Raw genomic sequence first — 16956 nt, forward strand, 5'->3', positions numbered from 1 at the left:
TGATTCCCGCAATGGACTCGCTGGTGTGAAACAGCCCTAAGAGTTACAAGATGAATGAAATAATGAAATACATTCATAGATAACTTCATAAAACCGGATATAACAATGGCAGCAAAGTACACAAAGTATAGTGGATAACAAATATAACACAGAATGCAATTAAATGAATTATAGTTTGAGAAACTATTAGCTTTGGTAGTATAGCACCACATTCTCACACACACACACACACACACACACACACACAACTATCCTTAAAAGGCACAAAAGAAATCTATGGAATAGGAACAAAATGGCTAAAAAATGTATTACATGGAAACATGAATGACACAGAAATACCATACAGACCAAACAGAATCTTAGAAAAGTGTAAAACATGCATTTAAACAGGTTGTCCAAGTGGTAAGAAAACTCCCCCAAATGTTATAACATTAATAAAAGAACATATACTTAACACTTAGGGCGCCTTTAATAAGACTGGAGTCTATAAACCACTAATCTGGTGGTGGTTGTGCCGAAGTTATGAAGAGGTACTGACCTCTCCATAACTTCGGTGGGTCCTCTGCCAGTTCTAAATGTGCAACGACCAGACACCCTAGGGGTGATGTGCGTGAGGGTGCTAGTGATAAGGTGCCGCGGATAGTAGTACTCGCGGTTAAGTTGTCCCTTGGGGCCGGCGTGCAGTGGATGGGAAGACGGCACTAAATCCTCCAGGGCACTCTTGATTGCAGGGAACACCAGCCAGATGGAAGTTGAGGTGCCCTTGATGGTGTAGGTGTTTAACCACTTCAACCCCCTAGCTGAAACACCCTTAATGACCAGGCCACTTTTTACACTTCTGCACTACACTAGTTTATTGCTCGGTCATGCAACTTAACACCCAAATGAATTTTACCTCCTTTTCTTCTCACTAATAGAGCTTTCATTTGGTGGTATTTCATTGCTGCTGACATTTTAACTTTTTTTGTTATTAATCGAAATTTAAAGATTTTTTTTTTTGCAAAAAAATGACATTTTTCACTTTCAGTTGTAAAATTTTGCAAAAAAAATGACATCCATATATAAATTTTTCGCTAAATTTATTGTTCTACATGTCTTTGATGATAAAAAAAAATTGGGTAAAAAAAAGGGGTTTGGGTAAAAGTTATAGCGTTTACAAACTATGGTACAAAAATGTGAATTTCCGCTTTTTGAAGCAGCTCTGACTTTCTGAGCACCTGTCATGTTTCCTGAGGTTCTACAATGCCCAGACAGTACAAAGACCCCACAAATGACCCCATTTCGGAAAGTAGACACCCTAAGGTATTCACTGATGGGCATAGTGAGTTCATAGAACTTTTTATTTTTTGTCACAAGTTAGCAGAAAATGATTTATTTTTTTTCCACTAACTTGTGACAAAAAATAAAAACTTCCATGAACTCACTATGCCCATCACAAAATACCTTGGAGTGTCTTCCTTCCAAAATGGGGTCACTTGTGGGGTAGTTATACTGCCCTGGCATTTTAGGGGCCCAAATGTGTGCAAAGTAGTTTGAAATCAAAATCTGTAAAAAATGACCGGTGAAATCCAAAAGGTGCTCTTTGTAATGTGTGCCCCTTTGCCCACCTAGGCTGCAAAAAAGTGTCCCACATCTGGTATCGCCGTACTCGGGAGAAGTTGGGGAATGTGTTTTGGGGTGTCATTTTACATATACCCATGCTGGGTAAGAGAAATATCTAAAGGATATCCCCCCTGAGGCTTGGTGACAATGTCATGCTGAATTGTGGAAGTGTGTCCGGGGAGGTCTGAGAACGCATCCGTGTTCCTGCTGATGAACTCCCTGACCTCCTGAGTCTGTTTAGAGGAGAGGCTGTCAGCAATCTTCACTGTGGCAACCGCTTTCTAGGGGCCAGAACCTCTTCCCCTAGAAAACTTGGCCGTGGGCTGTCGTCAGTACCGGTCTCCCTATCTCTCCAAGGTTTGAGTAAATTCACATGGTACACCTGCTCCGGCTTTCGCCGCCCTGGCTGGTGTACCTTGTAATTTACCCTTTCCAACTTTTTCGATTACTTCGTAGGGTCCCTTCCACCTAGCCAGGAACTTACTGTCCACAGTCGGTACCAGAATCAAAACCCGATCTCCCGGGATAAAGATCTGGACCCAAGCCTGCCGATTATAGACCCGACTATGAGCTTGCTGAGCTGCCTCCATATGCTCTCTTACAAGAGGCAACACTGTTTCCACATGTTCCTGAATCTGGGTGACGTATTCATGAATACTTTAATACGGGGTGGGTTGTTGTTCCCACACCTCTTTGGCTATGTCCAACAGACTACGAGGATGTCTGCCATATAGCAGTTCGAAGGGTGAGAACCCAGGAGAGGCCTGGGGCACTTCTCGCACTGCAAACATAAGATATGGCAGAAGGAGGTCCCAGTCCTTCCCATCCTTAGACACCACTCTTTTTAACATTTTTTTTAATGTTTGGTTATACCCTTCTACCAGGCCGTCAGTTTCCGGATGAAAAAAAGACGTCCGTAGCTGTTTGATGTGCAGCAACTTACAGAGTTCTCTCGTGACCTTGGGCAGACAAAGGGGCCCCTGGTCAGTCAGAACCTCTTTAGGTAGCCCCACTCGGGAAAACATCTCCATTAACTCTTTAGCTAGAGTTTTGGCCGATGTATGTCGCAGTGGCACTGCCTCCGGATACCGAGTGGCCTAATCTAGGACGACTAAGATGTGTTGGTGTCCTCTAGCGGCATATGAGGTCCACAGTGATTCGCTGAAACGGTACCTTGATGATCGGGATAGGTACTGCCGAACAAGTGCTGGGGGCTAGTTGTTTGGCAGGTCGGGCAAGACTTGCAAAATTCATCCACCTCTCTAAACACACTGGGCCAATAAAACCATTGTAATATCTGGTCCTGTGTTTTATGCATTCCCAGATGACCCCCGAGAACATGTTGGTGGGCTAGCTCTAACATGAGTTCGCGATAAGCCTGGGGCACCACCAACTGTTCAATATGTTTACCCTGCAGCTGGTTTACCCGATACAGCATATTCTGATGAACCACAAAACGGGGAAACATCAACTCGGCCCCAGGCTGTTGTGGTTCACCATCAATTATTACCACATTCTCCCAGGCTAGGGATAGGGTTGGGTCCCGGTGTTGTGTTGTACCAAAATTTTCCCCCGAGACATTGAGGTTTGCCAACTCAGGACCCGGTGGCAAGTCCTCCACGTCTCCCACCTTACACTCAGCGGGGTTGTCTCCCCCTCTTCCGCCGAAGTGGCGGTCACCCCTACTGCTTGCCCTTCAGCCTTGCGTTCCCAGGTTTCTGGCTTTTCTCCTGAACGAGGCCAATCTTCTGGTTTTATCCCTGACTCACTGGTACCAGTAACTCTCACAACCGGCCATAGGGCTGGGAAGCCCGGAAAGTCTCTCCCTATTATGAGTTCGTAGTGTAGATTTGTGGCGACTGCCACCTCGTGGGTCCATCTGCCGGCTACCTTGGTTAAAGACACCAGCGCGGTGGGGTAGTCTTTTAAGTCTCCATGGATGCACAACACCTCAACTTTCCGGCCAGTATTCTCAGTAGACCACACTAGGGTAGCCCTTACTAGGGTCACCAGGCTCCCTGAGTCCAGCAGCACCTCAGCTTAAGTGTCTCCCACTTCCACCTGGCACAAGTGGTCTAGAGATTCCGGGGTACCTGTTGCACACAGTTTCCTGGCATAAAGAGACTGACGGTAACCACAATTGGTGTCCATGGGCTCAACCCGATGAGGACAGTCAGCCCCTACATGGCCAGGCTCCTGACACTGCCAGCAGACTAACGGAGCCAGGCCCATAGTGGGTACTTACCGGGTGGGTTTCATCGGCTCAAATCTCCGGGCCTGGTGTGGAGATTTCCCGGGTTTGACTGCCCTCTTCCAAAAATAAACCCCCCCTGTAGACTCTTAGTAGCCTCATAGCGTTCCACCAGGTCCACCATCTCCAGGGCATTGCCAGGAGACACCTGGCCGATCCTGCCGTCTGTATGGCCATCACGTGTTGTAACAGCAGCTGGTTTGTTTCTTGCTGCTGCCTGTTAGCCTCCCGTTGTTGCAGGTTGGTTTCTTGCTGCTGCTGGTTAGCCTCCACAAGAGCCTTCATTATGGCCTCCATTTTGTCGAGGGTCACGGGTTGAAACTTAGCGGGTCTAAAGCAAGACATACAAAAATGAAAAACAACAATACTTCTGCGATCACGTCTAGATGGGGTAAGATGGGGTAAGCGGATGCAGTACAGAGGCAAAAGACTAGTTCTTAACGCAAAACTTCAGTGTTTATTCACACTTGAGGCAAATGCACAAAACAATGCGTTACTTTGCAGTCTTGGTGTTTACTTCACACACAATGGAAAGTTCATATAAGACAAGTCACCTTGATGTCAGTTCTGCCTCCAGCAGTCCACAGCAAGCTTTAGGGGGCCTGTTTCCTCGGCCCATGGATCTCATCCCTTCAACCTGGCACCAAGCCTCAGATCCAAACACAGAGATCCTGCTAAAAAATACCTGTTTTTTCCAGACCATTCCCCTCACTCTGTCACTCTCTCATATATATATATATATATATATATATATATATATATATATATATATATATATCTATCCCATGTAAGTTGCAACATTGTATATAGACTTTATACACATTTGTTCTGAATTTCACTGCAAGTTTTCTTTTTTCTACGTTCTACACTGGGAAACTCTTTACCATATCTTAGTTTCTACTTTATCCTACTAGGCTACGTCTATCAAAACTGTATAAGACACATGCTGACTTTTACATCCATATTAACTGATCAGGTTTAGCTTTTGTTTTTTAAACCACACTTTGTTAGCTCCTCCTGAAAGGTGCCTATCTCATCAAAGTGTGTTTCCTGCAGGAAGACAATGTTCGCCTGTAAACATCATAGCAAGCAATCACCGCTAAACATTGGACAGGAGGCCAGGCCTTTAACGTTTAGTGATATAAGCTTAGTCATGTTAAAGGTATGTGAAAAAGATGTGCGAATGAGGGGTACCTGATCATCCATAGGGGAAGCAGTGAAAGTAAAATTCTAAGCAAGCTATCTTGTAAGAAAGTAGGCCAGGCTTCTCCTGAAGGTTCATCCAGTGGTAGGATACAGAGAAGGTAGAGAGAAAAAAAAGGAAAAAAGAAAAGAGAAAATATACAAATGAAACATCAGCATGTTCATAAAACAACCCAAAAATATTAATGAGTATAAGTTACTATATAAACAATTTATATGAGGTGAAAACAGGTGCTAAGGGTCACCACTAGATGAATAAAAAAGAGTAGAAGTTATAGAAGCTCATCCAAAAGAGGGAAGTATGTATGTGGAATTCCCTAAAAGGGGGGGTACGAGACAGACTGGGATGGCTGTACAGTGACGGTAAAGGGATTTACATATAAGATGGCAAAATAGGAATGTGAGCCCATAAATTGTAGTTTAATGAAACAGGGCTGCTTGGACACATAGACATAAACCTGAAGAATTAAACCATTTAGGCTGTTAGTGTGGTGCAGGGAGCTGAAAAGCTTGACAGAAAGCAGGGAGATTTACCAGTGAACGTAAAATAGCAGAACAACCAACTTTTTCTGGTGGAAAGACTGAACTGGAATGGCCATAAATACAGAAAATACAGAGACACCAACAAAGGTTTAAGGACTAGTTGTTGATGCAGGTTTATCCACGATAAGTCCTAAATAGCTGTATTGTAGCACCAGCCTAATCAATGGTCTTTAAGTTCCTAGCTTTCGCCATTATGTCCTCTTTTAGTTGGAAGTCTGTGATACAACAGATAATGTTGCTGGGTTGTTGACCCGGACATAGAGGGTCATTTATTAAAAGGGTTGTCCGGGTTCAGAGCTGGACCCGGACATACAGTACCCTTATTTTCACCCAGGCAGCACCCCTGATGTTGGCATCGGAGCATCTCATGCTCCGATGCGCTCCCTCTAGCGCAGGGCACAGGCTTTTTTGTTTACAATAACACGCAAGCTTCCGCCCGGCAGTGTTTTCGGTGACTTTTTACTGGCTAGAGCAGCGCTAAAGCCCCCCAATCATTACCAGTGACATCACCGGGCTTCCTGGCAGCCCTATGGAGAGTCCAGTACGTCACCAGAACTCTTGAAAATGCCTTTGTCCTGCACAATTTAGCACAGGGCAAAGGAGAGCATCGGAGCAGGAACTGCTCCAATGCTCAAGTCAGGGGGGCTGCCTGGGTAAAAATGGGGGTATGTCCGGGTTCACCCCTTTTAAACAGAAAAACACCTGACCACACCACCAGGCACAGGAGTCATCATCTTGCATGGGCCATGAAGCATCTATGCTGGACGAGGGACCAGTGGGCCTCAGTGCTGTTCACTGATGAGTCGATTCACTCTGAGCACAAATGATGGCCGCCAACGATGTTGGAGATGTCAAGGAAAATGCTATGCATCAGCCACTGTCACCAGATGAGCCTTTGGTAGTGGTGTTGTTACAGTGTGGGCAGGTGTGTCTAGCCAATATAAACCTGCCCTACACTTTGTGAATGGTGCAGTGACAAGTCCATACTACTAGAATAACATCATTAATCCAGTCATTGTGCCTCTGTATAAAGAACACAGGCCTAATTTCATCTTCATGGAAAACAATGCGCCTGCTCATCGAGGTCACATCATTAGGGAACGGCTGCTAGAGATTGGGGTACCTCAAATGGAGTGGCCTGCACCTTCTCCAGATCTGAATCCCATTGAAAACCTATCGGATCAGCTGAGTCGCCGTGTAGAGGCTTGTAACTCTGTACCCCAGAACCTCAATGACCTGAGTGCCAAGAAAAGTGGGATGCCATGCCTCAGCAGACAATAAGTCGACTTGTGAAGAGCATTAAACATGGCTGTCAAGCTGTAATCGATGCTCAAGGCCACATGACAAGTTATTGAGACATTGATATTTTTGTGAGGGTATTACCCACCACTGTTGTTGGCTTCTGTTTCAATAAATTGTTTGAGAAGAGGAAATGCCCTACTTTCATGATATAATATCACTGTAGCGTGGACTTTTTTACGTTTTTCTCAAAATTTGCCCAAAAGCCAAATGTCCCTAACTTTTTGTGAGCATTGTTATATTAAGCCCTCAAAGCGGGAATAAATGCTCTAAACACACGGAGCTCAGCCCTCACGCAGCCAGCACCATTGAGTTCCTTTTATTACCTACGTCTTTGTGCACAGCTATAGACTGAGATGTTTAGTGTCCACCTCCAGAGCTCATTCTGTGAGGGAACTTTATATGTTGTAACAAAGCTACCTGTCCACACTGCTGTCATGTCCATCTCTCCCTCTGGGTGTCGCAGTGACAATTCAGATTGTTAGTGTGACTTTTGTTTCTCATTTGCCTGCCATTATGATGCTAGTCCTCGCTGGTTATTAAACCTGGCTCTGACCCTGTCTTTAGATTCTGTCCAGCTGTGACAATAATTATCCAGTATTGAGCCCTGGCCTGTCTGTTTTCTCTGATACCTTTTTGCCTGACCCGTCAGCGTCTACTCTGCACATGCAACCTGACGTTCTACACCAGCTAAGTTCAAACCACCTTGCAAGGGTGAATACTTTCAGTTCTTTACACTAACCAGAGTGGCCTGCAAAGCAAACTCTTTGAAGAGCATTTGCTAAACAGGTAATTCCATTCAGTACCATTACATATGTCTATACACATACTGGATTCTCATATGTAAAAGAATGCTATCTAACCGGAGATACTCTTCAGCACAACCACCTTGACCTATAAAGCTATCTGCATATCCAAACACTGTGTATGTTTTTCCTCTATAAAGGTGTGTTCATCAGGACGGCTTTATTACCTGAGCACATGCCCAACCCATCTGCCGTAAGGTTAATGACCACATTGGATATGAGCAGGAATGCATGTCACTTACCAGCAGTTCCTATTCTGAAGTAGCATACTATCCTTCCACTCATCCAAACAGTATAAGGGGAATTTATCATTCCCCTCCACGCCAGATTTCCAGCGTTTTACAACCTTTTAAATGCCATTGCATTGGTGAGGGCAGTTTGTGGTTGGGGACGTCTTTCCCGACACATTCATCATTATTTACATCAGAAACTGGTATAAATAATGATGAAATCTTCAGAAGCTCAGCACAGACTGACAGAGGAGGCATGTTATTTATATCGAGGCCTGTCATAAATGATATGCCTCCTCTGGCAGCGCAGGCCCTACCAAGAACAGCGTTTACCACAAGCCATAGTCGCTAAAGGCTCATGGGCCCTGGTGCAAGAGTTCAGCTTGTGCCCCCCCCCCCCCCCACCTTCCCTCAGTGCTTTGTGACAAGTGGCAGGGGTGCACCTAGGCTTTCTGCTACCTGAGGTAAAAATTGAAACAGCCCCCTCCCCCAGCCAAATTCTCAACCTAACTCCATCCCTTCTAGTGTAAAAGACTTAGTCAGGTCCATAAATATTGGGACATCAACACAATTCTAACATTTTTGGCTCTGTACGCCACCACAATGGATTTTAAATGAAACGAACAAGATGTGCTTTAACTGCAGACTGTCAGCTTTAATTTGAGGGTATTTACATCCAAATCAGGTGAACGGTGTAGGAATTACAACAGTTTGCATATGTGCCTTCCACTTGTTAAGGGACCAAAAGTAATGGGACAATTGGCTTCTCAGCTGTTCCATGACCAGGTGTGCATTATTCCCTCATTATCCCAATTACAATGAGCGGATAAAAGGTCCAGAGTTCATTTCAAGTGTGCTATTTGCATTTGGAATCTGTTGCTGTCAACTCTCAAGATGAGATCCAAAGAGCTGTCACTATCAGTGAAGCAAGCCATCATCAGGCTGAAAAAACAAAACAAACCCATCGGAGAGATAGCAAAAACATTAGGCGTGGCCAAAACAACCGTTTGGAACATTCTTAAAAAAAAGGAACGCACCGCTGAGCTCAGCAACACCAAAAGACCTGGAAGACTACGAAAAACAACGGTGGTGGAGGACTGATGAATTCTTTCCCTGGTGAAGAAAACACCCTTCACAACAGTTGGCCAGATCAAGAACACTCTCCAGGAGGTAGGTGTATGTGTGTCAAAGTCAACAATCAAAAGAAGACTTCACCAAAGTGAATACAGAGGGTTCACCACAAGATGTAAACCATTGGTGAACCTCAAAAACAGGAAGGCCAGATTAGAGTTTGCCAAACGACATCTGAAAAAGCCTTCACAGTTCTGGAACAACATCCTATAGACAGATGAGACCAGGATCAACTTGTACCAGAATGATGGGAAGAAAAGTGTATGGAGAAGGAAAGGAACTGCTCATGATCCTAAGCATACCACCTCATCAGTGAAGCATGGTGGTGGTAGTGTCATGGCGTGGGCAAGTATGGCTGCCAATGGAACTGGTTCTCTTGTATTTATTGATGATGTGACTGCTGACAAAAGCAGCAGGATGAATTCTGAAGTGTTTCGGGCAATATTATCGGCTCATATTCAGCTAAATGCGTCAGAACTCGTTGGACGGCGCTTCACAGTGCAGATGGACAATGACCCAAAGCATACTGCAAAAGCAACCAAAGAGTTTTTTAAGGGAAAGAAGTGGAATGTTATGCGAAGGCCAAGTCAATCACCTGACCTGAATCTGATTGAGCATGCATTTCACTTGCTGAAGACAAAACTGAAGGGAAAATGCCCCGAGAACAAGCAGGAACTGAAGACAGTTGCAGTAGAGGCCTGACAGAGCATCACCATCTCTATGCGTTCCAAACTTCAGGCTGTAATTGACTGCAAAGGATTTGCAACCAAGTATTAAAAAGTGAAAGTTTGATTTATGATTATTATTGTGTCCCATTACTTTTGATCCCTTAATAAGTGGGAGGCACATATGTAAACATTGTACTGAGCATGCATGTGTATTGGGGATCTGGAGAGATAGCTGTCGGCTGAACGAGCATTCAGCCAACAGCTTTGGCCAGCTTTAGAATTGGGTGAGTCTATCCCGTGCCTGTAAAATATTGGATGATACACTCATTATTGTGTTGAAGTATTTACAAACTGTAGATGTCATTTTGAAGTCGTTAATAATAATTGTCTTGGTTATTTCATGTTTTTTTATGCTCCATTATTGGAGTGGATATCTGACAGTTAACCCAATCTATTAATAGTTATTCCAGTTATAGACATTTATGATATATCCCCATATCAGCCTGGGCTCCATACCTATCTCCAGAACAGTGGTCCACGACTTTCATTCCACCTGTTAAAATAGTCAGTGGTGGCTTCTTCCAAGCAGGGAACGAATAGAAAGGTGACCACTCATGTGCATGACTTTTTTTTTTTTTTTTCCCATTTCTATGGGTGTTGCGTATTGCAAACATGCACAGCCGACACTCATCATTCCATGAAGATAGTTGGACTTGGCGTCATTGATACTATATACCTCTTACTCTAGTTTGAGGGGCGTTTTGGAGAGGACGGATTCCCTTTAAAGATAAATCAAAGACAACATATAAACTATATATCCCCGGTATAGAAAAAAATATTACAGAAAGAGGACACAAAGTATTTTAGTTGCATGTTGTGCTATTAAAAAGATGTGAAAAATAGACTTTTTTTTGAATACTTGAATGAGAGATGTGTAATGTATGTAGTTGTAAACAGGATAGAAAGGCTATGGCTGCTTTCACACTTGCGTTGTTGTTTTCCGGTTTTGAGATCCGGCAGGTCCGTTTGGTCGTCATGCATTCTGAACAGGATGCATCAGGATGTCTTCTGTGACTGGACACAACTGCTGCAAGCTTGGTTTTTGTGTCCAGTCATAAAAAACGGAAAGAAAAGGATCCGGCACTGAAAACAATGTAGGTCAATGGCGCTGGATCAGTTTTTTTTGTATTTTAGGAACCTAAAAATAATTGATCCATTACCCATTGACTTTCAATGTATTTAGTGACTGATCTTTTTTTTTTTTTTTCCTTTTTGATTTCACATAACCGCATCCTTACGGAACAGATGCATCCTGATGTGTAAAATCAAAACAGATCCTCTGCCCGATCTCAATACCGGAATTAACAGCGCAAGTGTGAAAGTAGCCTGAGTCTTGGACTGGTTAAAGCTGAGAAATCATTCAGTAACAATACCATCTAGAAAGCGAGCGCCCTCTTATCTTACCAGTACTGTCAGATATTACAGAAGTAAGGAGAGTGGCACATGACGGCTTCCTGCTGTGGTTTCTTTTGTCCGGTGACAGTGTGTGAATGATTTGCTTCTTCATTCTAACGATGTGACTTTTACTTCCTCCTCTGTTGCACATGACTCCTTCAGGAAAGAGGTGTTCACATTCTGTCGGTACAGGAAGGCTCTGTGGTCGTTACAGCTGGCAGTGGAGGGCTGAAATGTGCTCTCAGAATGCAGAAGGATTTTTTTGCATATAAAGTTATTCTTATTTTGATGATTGTTCTTCCTAAACACATAGGATGCCCCTGACGACTTTACAATGGCTCATGACTACCACATCTTCAAGTCAAGAAGACATCTACGTCCCACTGTCATGGGGCCTTCCATCTTTAGAGACCCATGGGAACTATACCGGAGAAGAAGCTGACGTGAGTAGGAATATTTTTTTGAATTGCATTTGTTTAACCAGCTCAGCTCCCTGTGCGCATGCACAGCAGTCCTGACAATGCATGTCAGTGCAGCTGTAAACACTGACAGTGGAGGAATGGGGAAGAGTATTAAAATAAAAAACTGTGAACTGGACTCCTTAGCTACAGTACAGCAGATAATAGTCCAAGGGCTTGATGAAAAGTTTCCTTTAAAGCCTTCATGTTTGGAACAAAATCAAGTTCCTCTCTTGCTTTATCTGCCAGTCTTTCCACCGTGAGAAGACCGCTTCACTTTACAGGGCAGATTTACTAATCCTATCTAATAATAGTGTGTCAGATTTATCAAATTGACTGACGGTGGATGATAAATTTAAGGCTAAGTTCACATCACCATTCAGCCTTTTCATTCTCCTGCTCCGTTTAGGAGCAGGAGAATGGAAAGGACGGATTGGGCAGATAACTGAGCCGAACGGAAACTAAGGACCCCATAGACTATAATGGGGTCCGTTTTGTCTCCGCTTCAAAAATCTTCCTCTGAGCGGAAACCTAAGTCCTGCATGCACAACGTTTGTCTCTGCTCCAAAATCATCTGAGCGGAAACCTAACTGACCCCATTATAGTCTGAGGTCCGTATGCTCAGTTCGGCTCGGCTATGTGCCGAATCCGTCCTTTCCGTTCTCTTGCTCCTAAATGGAGCAAGAGAACGGAAAGGCTGAACACTGATGTGAACTCAGCCTAGACTGTGTCAAGTTTATATTACCTATTTGCTTACATTATGCCAGAATGTTTAGTATACAGTGTCACAACTTAAAGAGGACCTTTCACCGATTATGACACTGTGAACTAAGTATACAGACATGTAGAGCGGCGCCCGGGGATCTCACTGCACTTACTATTATCCCCGGGCACCGCTCCGTTCTCCCGCTATGCCCTCCGGTATCTCCGGCCACTAAGTTATAGTAGGCGGAGATTTCAGTCACTAAGTCATGGTAGGCGGAGTCTGCCCTTGTTCTGCTCTAGCGCTGGCCAATCGCAGCGCAGAACTTACAGCCTGGGAGGTTATTTTCTCCCAGGCTGTGAGCTCTGCGATGCGATTGGCCAGCGCTACAGCAGAACAAAGGCAGACTCCGCCTACTATAACTTAGTGACCGAAGATACCCGAGGGCATAGCGGGAGAACGGAGCGGCGCCCAGGGATAATAGTAAGTGCAGTGAGATCCCCGGGCGCCGCTCTCCATGTCTGTATACTTAGTTCACAATGTCAGGATCAGTGAAAGGTCCTCTTTAAACTACAAAACCTTTTAGCAAATTCCTGCCTCTTTCCGCTAAGCCACACCAACTTGCGGCACCAGGTCCAAAAAGTATCCATCTTCATAAATTTGGTGCACAGCATAGGCTCTGAATTCTGACTCTATTTAAACAAAACCTATGACACATTGTCATTAGTACCGTAAATCTGCCCCTAAGACTCTAAGAAGAAGTGTAGCTGTCAAGAAGTGAGAAAAGAAAGCCAGCAAACAAGATAGGACAAGTCTGCAAAACACGTATCCGCAAAAACAACAGATGACATCCGTGTGACGTCAGTGTTGCATCCATTTTTTGTGGATCCATTGTAACAATGCCTGTCCTCGTCCGCAAAACAGACAAGAATAGGACATGTTCTATTTTTTGGGGGCAGAACGGACTTGTGGACATACAGATACAGAAAGCACATGGAGTCATTTCCGTATTTTTGCAGCCCCATTGAAATGAATGGTTCCTCATACGAGCCTCAAAAAAAATGGAACGGGCGGAAGTTTGTGTGCATGAGCCCATAAGGGGATGGCCATTTGGGTCCATATCTTTTGAGTAGAAGGATCCCCTTCTGGGACAGAAAAGTACCTGCGCCATTACCAATTACTTCTGTGAAATCACATCATAGGTTTTACATGTCAATAAGTAAAAATCATTGCAATATTGTAACATAATAGGTGCACTACTTTTGTGAAAAAACCTCCAATATGCCCTAAAAAAATGTGTGGTATGTAAAGAAATTGGAACGGCGTGTAGCAGCGGATGTCATCAGGTATTATGTAGTTGACCTTTGGCTTGTGCACATCTACATCCAACTGTAATACAACACCTTGTGTCATAAAACCAATGCGCATCTAGTTCTCTGTAGTGCAAATGTACTTAAACGGGAACCTGTGACAGTGCAATCTGAAGGCAGCTTGTTATAGAGCAGGAGGAGCTGAGCAGATTGATATATCGTTTTGGGAGAAACAATTCCGCAAAACTATGTAAAAGGTATTCATAAAAAAAATCTCAGCTCTTTCTGTGCTCACCAGTCATGTGGGCGGTCCTGCCAGTGATTGACAGCTATCTATGTATACACACTAATACAGAGAAGGTAGTCAATCACTGATAAGACCACCCACTTGACTACTGCGCTCAGAAACGGCAGAGATTTTGATGTAGAAATTACAAGTTCTACTGAGTCTTTTCCCCTAAAGCTATACATATCCATCTGCTCAGCTCCTCCTGCTCTATAACCTGCAGACTGCACTGTATTTCATAGTGACGGGTTCTCTTTATACTGTGCACAAAAACATTAAGTTTCTAGGGTGGTGTGCTGTAAAGTATGGTGTGATCATATCGTATTTAACAAAGACAAATGAGAAATGTGATTATGACGGATAAATCCTTAACTTTTCTATTTATTGTATGCAGTGCCAAGAAGTGGGGAAGTTAAATGCCTCCCTCCGCTGTGATTTTATCAGGAGGACTTCAGATTGCAATGACACTGATGGATATTTTAGCTATCTGGATGGGGCGTTCTGCAGTTTTCCTCCTGAACTGTTTCCCTTTGCTATCTTCCTGTATGTAAGTATATTAACCATTTATGTGCTTGAACTAGGTGAATGTTTGCCCGCTTGCTTGTTCTGTGCACTGAAGTGGGCAAGCGGGATATCAAATGGTGTCTTTGGTACAGGACAACTTTAAATGAGAAAACTGCCAGTAGAAAAATGGTGTCCCATCTGAGGGTTTATTTCACAGCTTTATCAACCGTGATCCTAGGGATGTGTTTTTAATGTGTTCAGCCATTGCAATAGTCAAACAGTAGAGTACACCGCAGTAGAAATGATGATGCTGCTTTGGGTGTGAATGAGGACAGGTTGTAGGTCCATATCGCCACAGGAAGGCTGGCCAGCATTAGATACAGGTTTAGACTTCCTATAGATGAGTGCGTGCAAAACGGAATCCTAGTGAGGGACACTTAGTTGTGAGTGAAGTTCTGATTCACAGATTGAGTTTTCCTCGAAGTTCTGAATTCAGTCCTCTAGGGGAGAATGGTGACTGACGGCCGTATTTACAACAAGGCACACGAGGGTTTCAGCAAAGGGGGGAGCAGCACTTCACAGAGAAAACGAATGCCTTATGTTGATTCATTCACCTTAGTGCTGCTTCTCATTAATTATCATTATTTATTCTCATGTCCCTTTTGTTTATTATAGCTACAAATCAGGAGGTTTAACCCTCACACTGCTTAAAGATCCAAAACTATAAAAATGTCCCCACAATGCTAGGGAGTCCCCGTCCCCGTCTGCCATCGGCTGCTCCTCCCCGACACCGGATGTTTTCGTCTGTGAGGTACGGGGAGCCAGGTAAGTATATTCATTGTGAGGGGCCTGGCATATGGGGGACATTTTTATAGTAATGGATAACCCCTTTAACTACAGCTACTGTAACAGTAATATCTTCAGTAAGTGCTGCAGTTAACAAAAATAAGTGATAAGGAGACATTAGAACAGTCAGATAAGGAGAAAGGTGAAGCTAGTATATAACTTGTATGTACACTGGCAACTAGCAGAGAGTATTTCTCAGCTTGTCACACAGCAGACTATTCCATAATCCACACACTGACATGAAGGTAGTAAAGGTCCTCAGTATAACTACAAAAAAAAATGCAGCAGCCACAGAGTAAAAGTGACCATACACCTAGCAAGAAATACGGCTCATTCAAATAAGTGATGTTACACTAGTTTGTGCTCTTGCCTGTGAACATGGACACATTTTTATACAGACCACTCGCAGACTATGCCCATGTCCTGTCTGTTTTCACTTGAGTGAATGAATCTTGAGGGAAAGTCAGAACTGGAGGGTGCAGGTCTCTCCTGCACTCACCATTCCCTGGTCTTCTCCGGGTCCGGAGACCAGGGAGCGGGGAGTACAGGCAGCGCTATGCTTAGCACGCCTCCTGCATACTAATGAGCGCTTCCATTATGGTATTCACTTTATAACATGCACTGTCATCATTTTTCCCCCTCTTTTGGTGGAAAAAAAATGCGTCTTCTAAAGCGGAAAATATGGTATTTTGGCTCTATTGAAATGCAGTAACACCATTTTTTGGATCCTTTCTGCAACAAATTTGGCACGTGTGAACATACTCTACACATAGTTTCATGTGTAGTCTTTTTATGATAGAGCTTTAAAAGGGGCTGTACCACTAGAAAATTTTATTTTAATATAATTCAGCATAAAAACTAGATACTTTTGTAGTTTATGTTCTTTTATAAAATGCACCATTTGTAAGATATTCTCTTGACATCATTATAATGGTGTCCCTGGGTATTTTATCTATATAGTAATGTGCACGTCCACCTAACAAGGTGGTCACACATGCTCAGTTCCATCCTTCAACTGTCAACAGCCTTATTGACTGTTAGAAGCTGTGACAGTTACAGAGAGAGAGAGAGCTGCAGCAGAAAGGACACGCTCCCTGAGAAAAGACACACTCTGCGCTGTCAGCCAGTAGGGAATCTAACAGAGCAATGAATGGGGAAATCTCTGGATCCAGGGGTTGATATAGTTACAGGGCTGGTTCTAGCTTTTAAATAATAGTAAAAGTCCAGCTCACCTGCATCAACAGCACGGATGGGATGAGACCCAAGCATATAAACTTGAACGGAAAGGAAGAAAGATCCAGCACCTTGTTTTTCTTGCTTGACGTTTATTCCACAAACCAAATGTACAGCGGTGATAGAAACCTCCAAAAATAAGCCCCAGTACGGTCTACATGTTTTGAACCAGATGGTTCTTAATCATGGTCATGATTAAGAACCATCTGGTTCGAAACATGTAGACCGTACTGGGGCTTATTTTTGGAGGTTTCTATCACCGCTGTACATTTGGTTTGTGGAATAAACGTCAAGCAAGAAAAACAAGGTGCTGGATCTTTCTTCCTTTCTGGTTCTAGCTTTGTTAGAGAGAAATTGTCATGTACCATATGAAGTCTGATTTTCATTTTTACATCAACCTTGGCATAACCCCTATAACCCCTTTAAAG

At 43.6% G+C, this 16956-nt stretch overlaps 1 protein-coding gene and 1 long non-coding RNA gene across 4 annotated transcripts in view; one reads left to right on the forward strand and one right to left on the reverse strand.

Moving 5' to 3' along the window:
* SLC8B1 (solute carrier family 8 member B1) overlaps positions 1–16956 on the forward strand; it is a 50131-nt gene that overhangs the window by 9313 nt on the left and 23862 nt on the right. For both annotated transcript variants that reach the window (XM_044275331.1, XM_044275332.1), the window contains exons 3-4: positions 11502–11631; positions 14340–14492. In XM_044275331.1, coding sequence (XP_044131266.1) covers positions 11503–11631; positions 14340–14492 — 282 coding nt within the window. In that variant the 5' untranslated portion in view covers position 11502. The remainder of the gene's footprint in view (positions 1–11501; positions 11632–14339; positions 14493–16956) is intronic.
* On the reverse strand, positions 4050–11625 carry LOC122924340. Of its 2 annotated transcripts, none has more exons than XR_006387391.1 (3): positions 11198–11625; positions 10250–10512; positions 4050–4184 (listed from the first exon to the last, which is right to left on the reverse strand). It is a non-coding gene; the product is annotated as an uncharacterized LOC122924340 (long non-coding RNA). The 2 variants fall into 2 exon arrangements; XR_006387390.1 differs by lacking the exon at positions 4050–4184 and adding an exon at positions 5073–5123.

This window comes from Bufo gargarizans, chromosome 1 (genome assembly GCF_014858855.1).
Source record: "Bufo gargarizans isolate SCDJY-AF-19 chromosome 1, ASM1485885v1, whole genome shotgun sequence".
Lineage (NCBI taxonomy): Eukaryota > Metazoa > Chordata > Amphibia > Anura > Bufonidae > Bufo > Bufo gargarizans.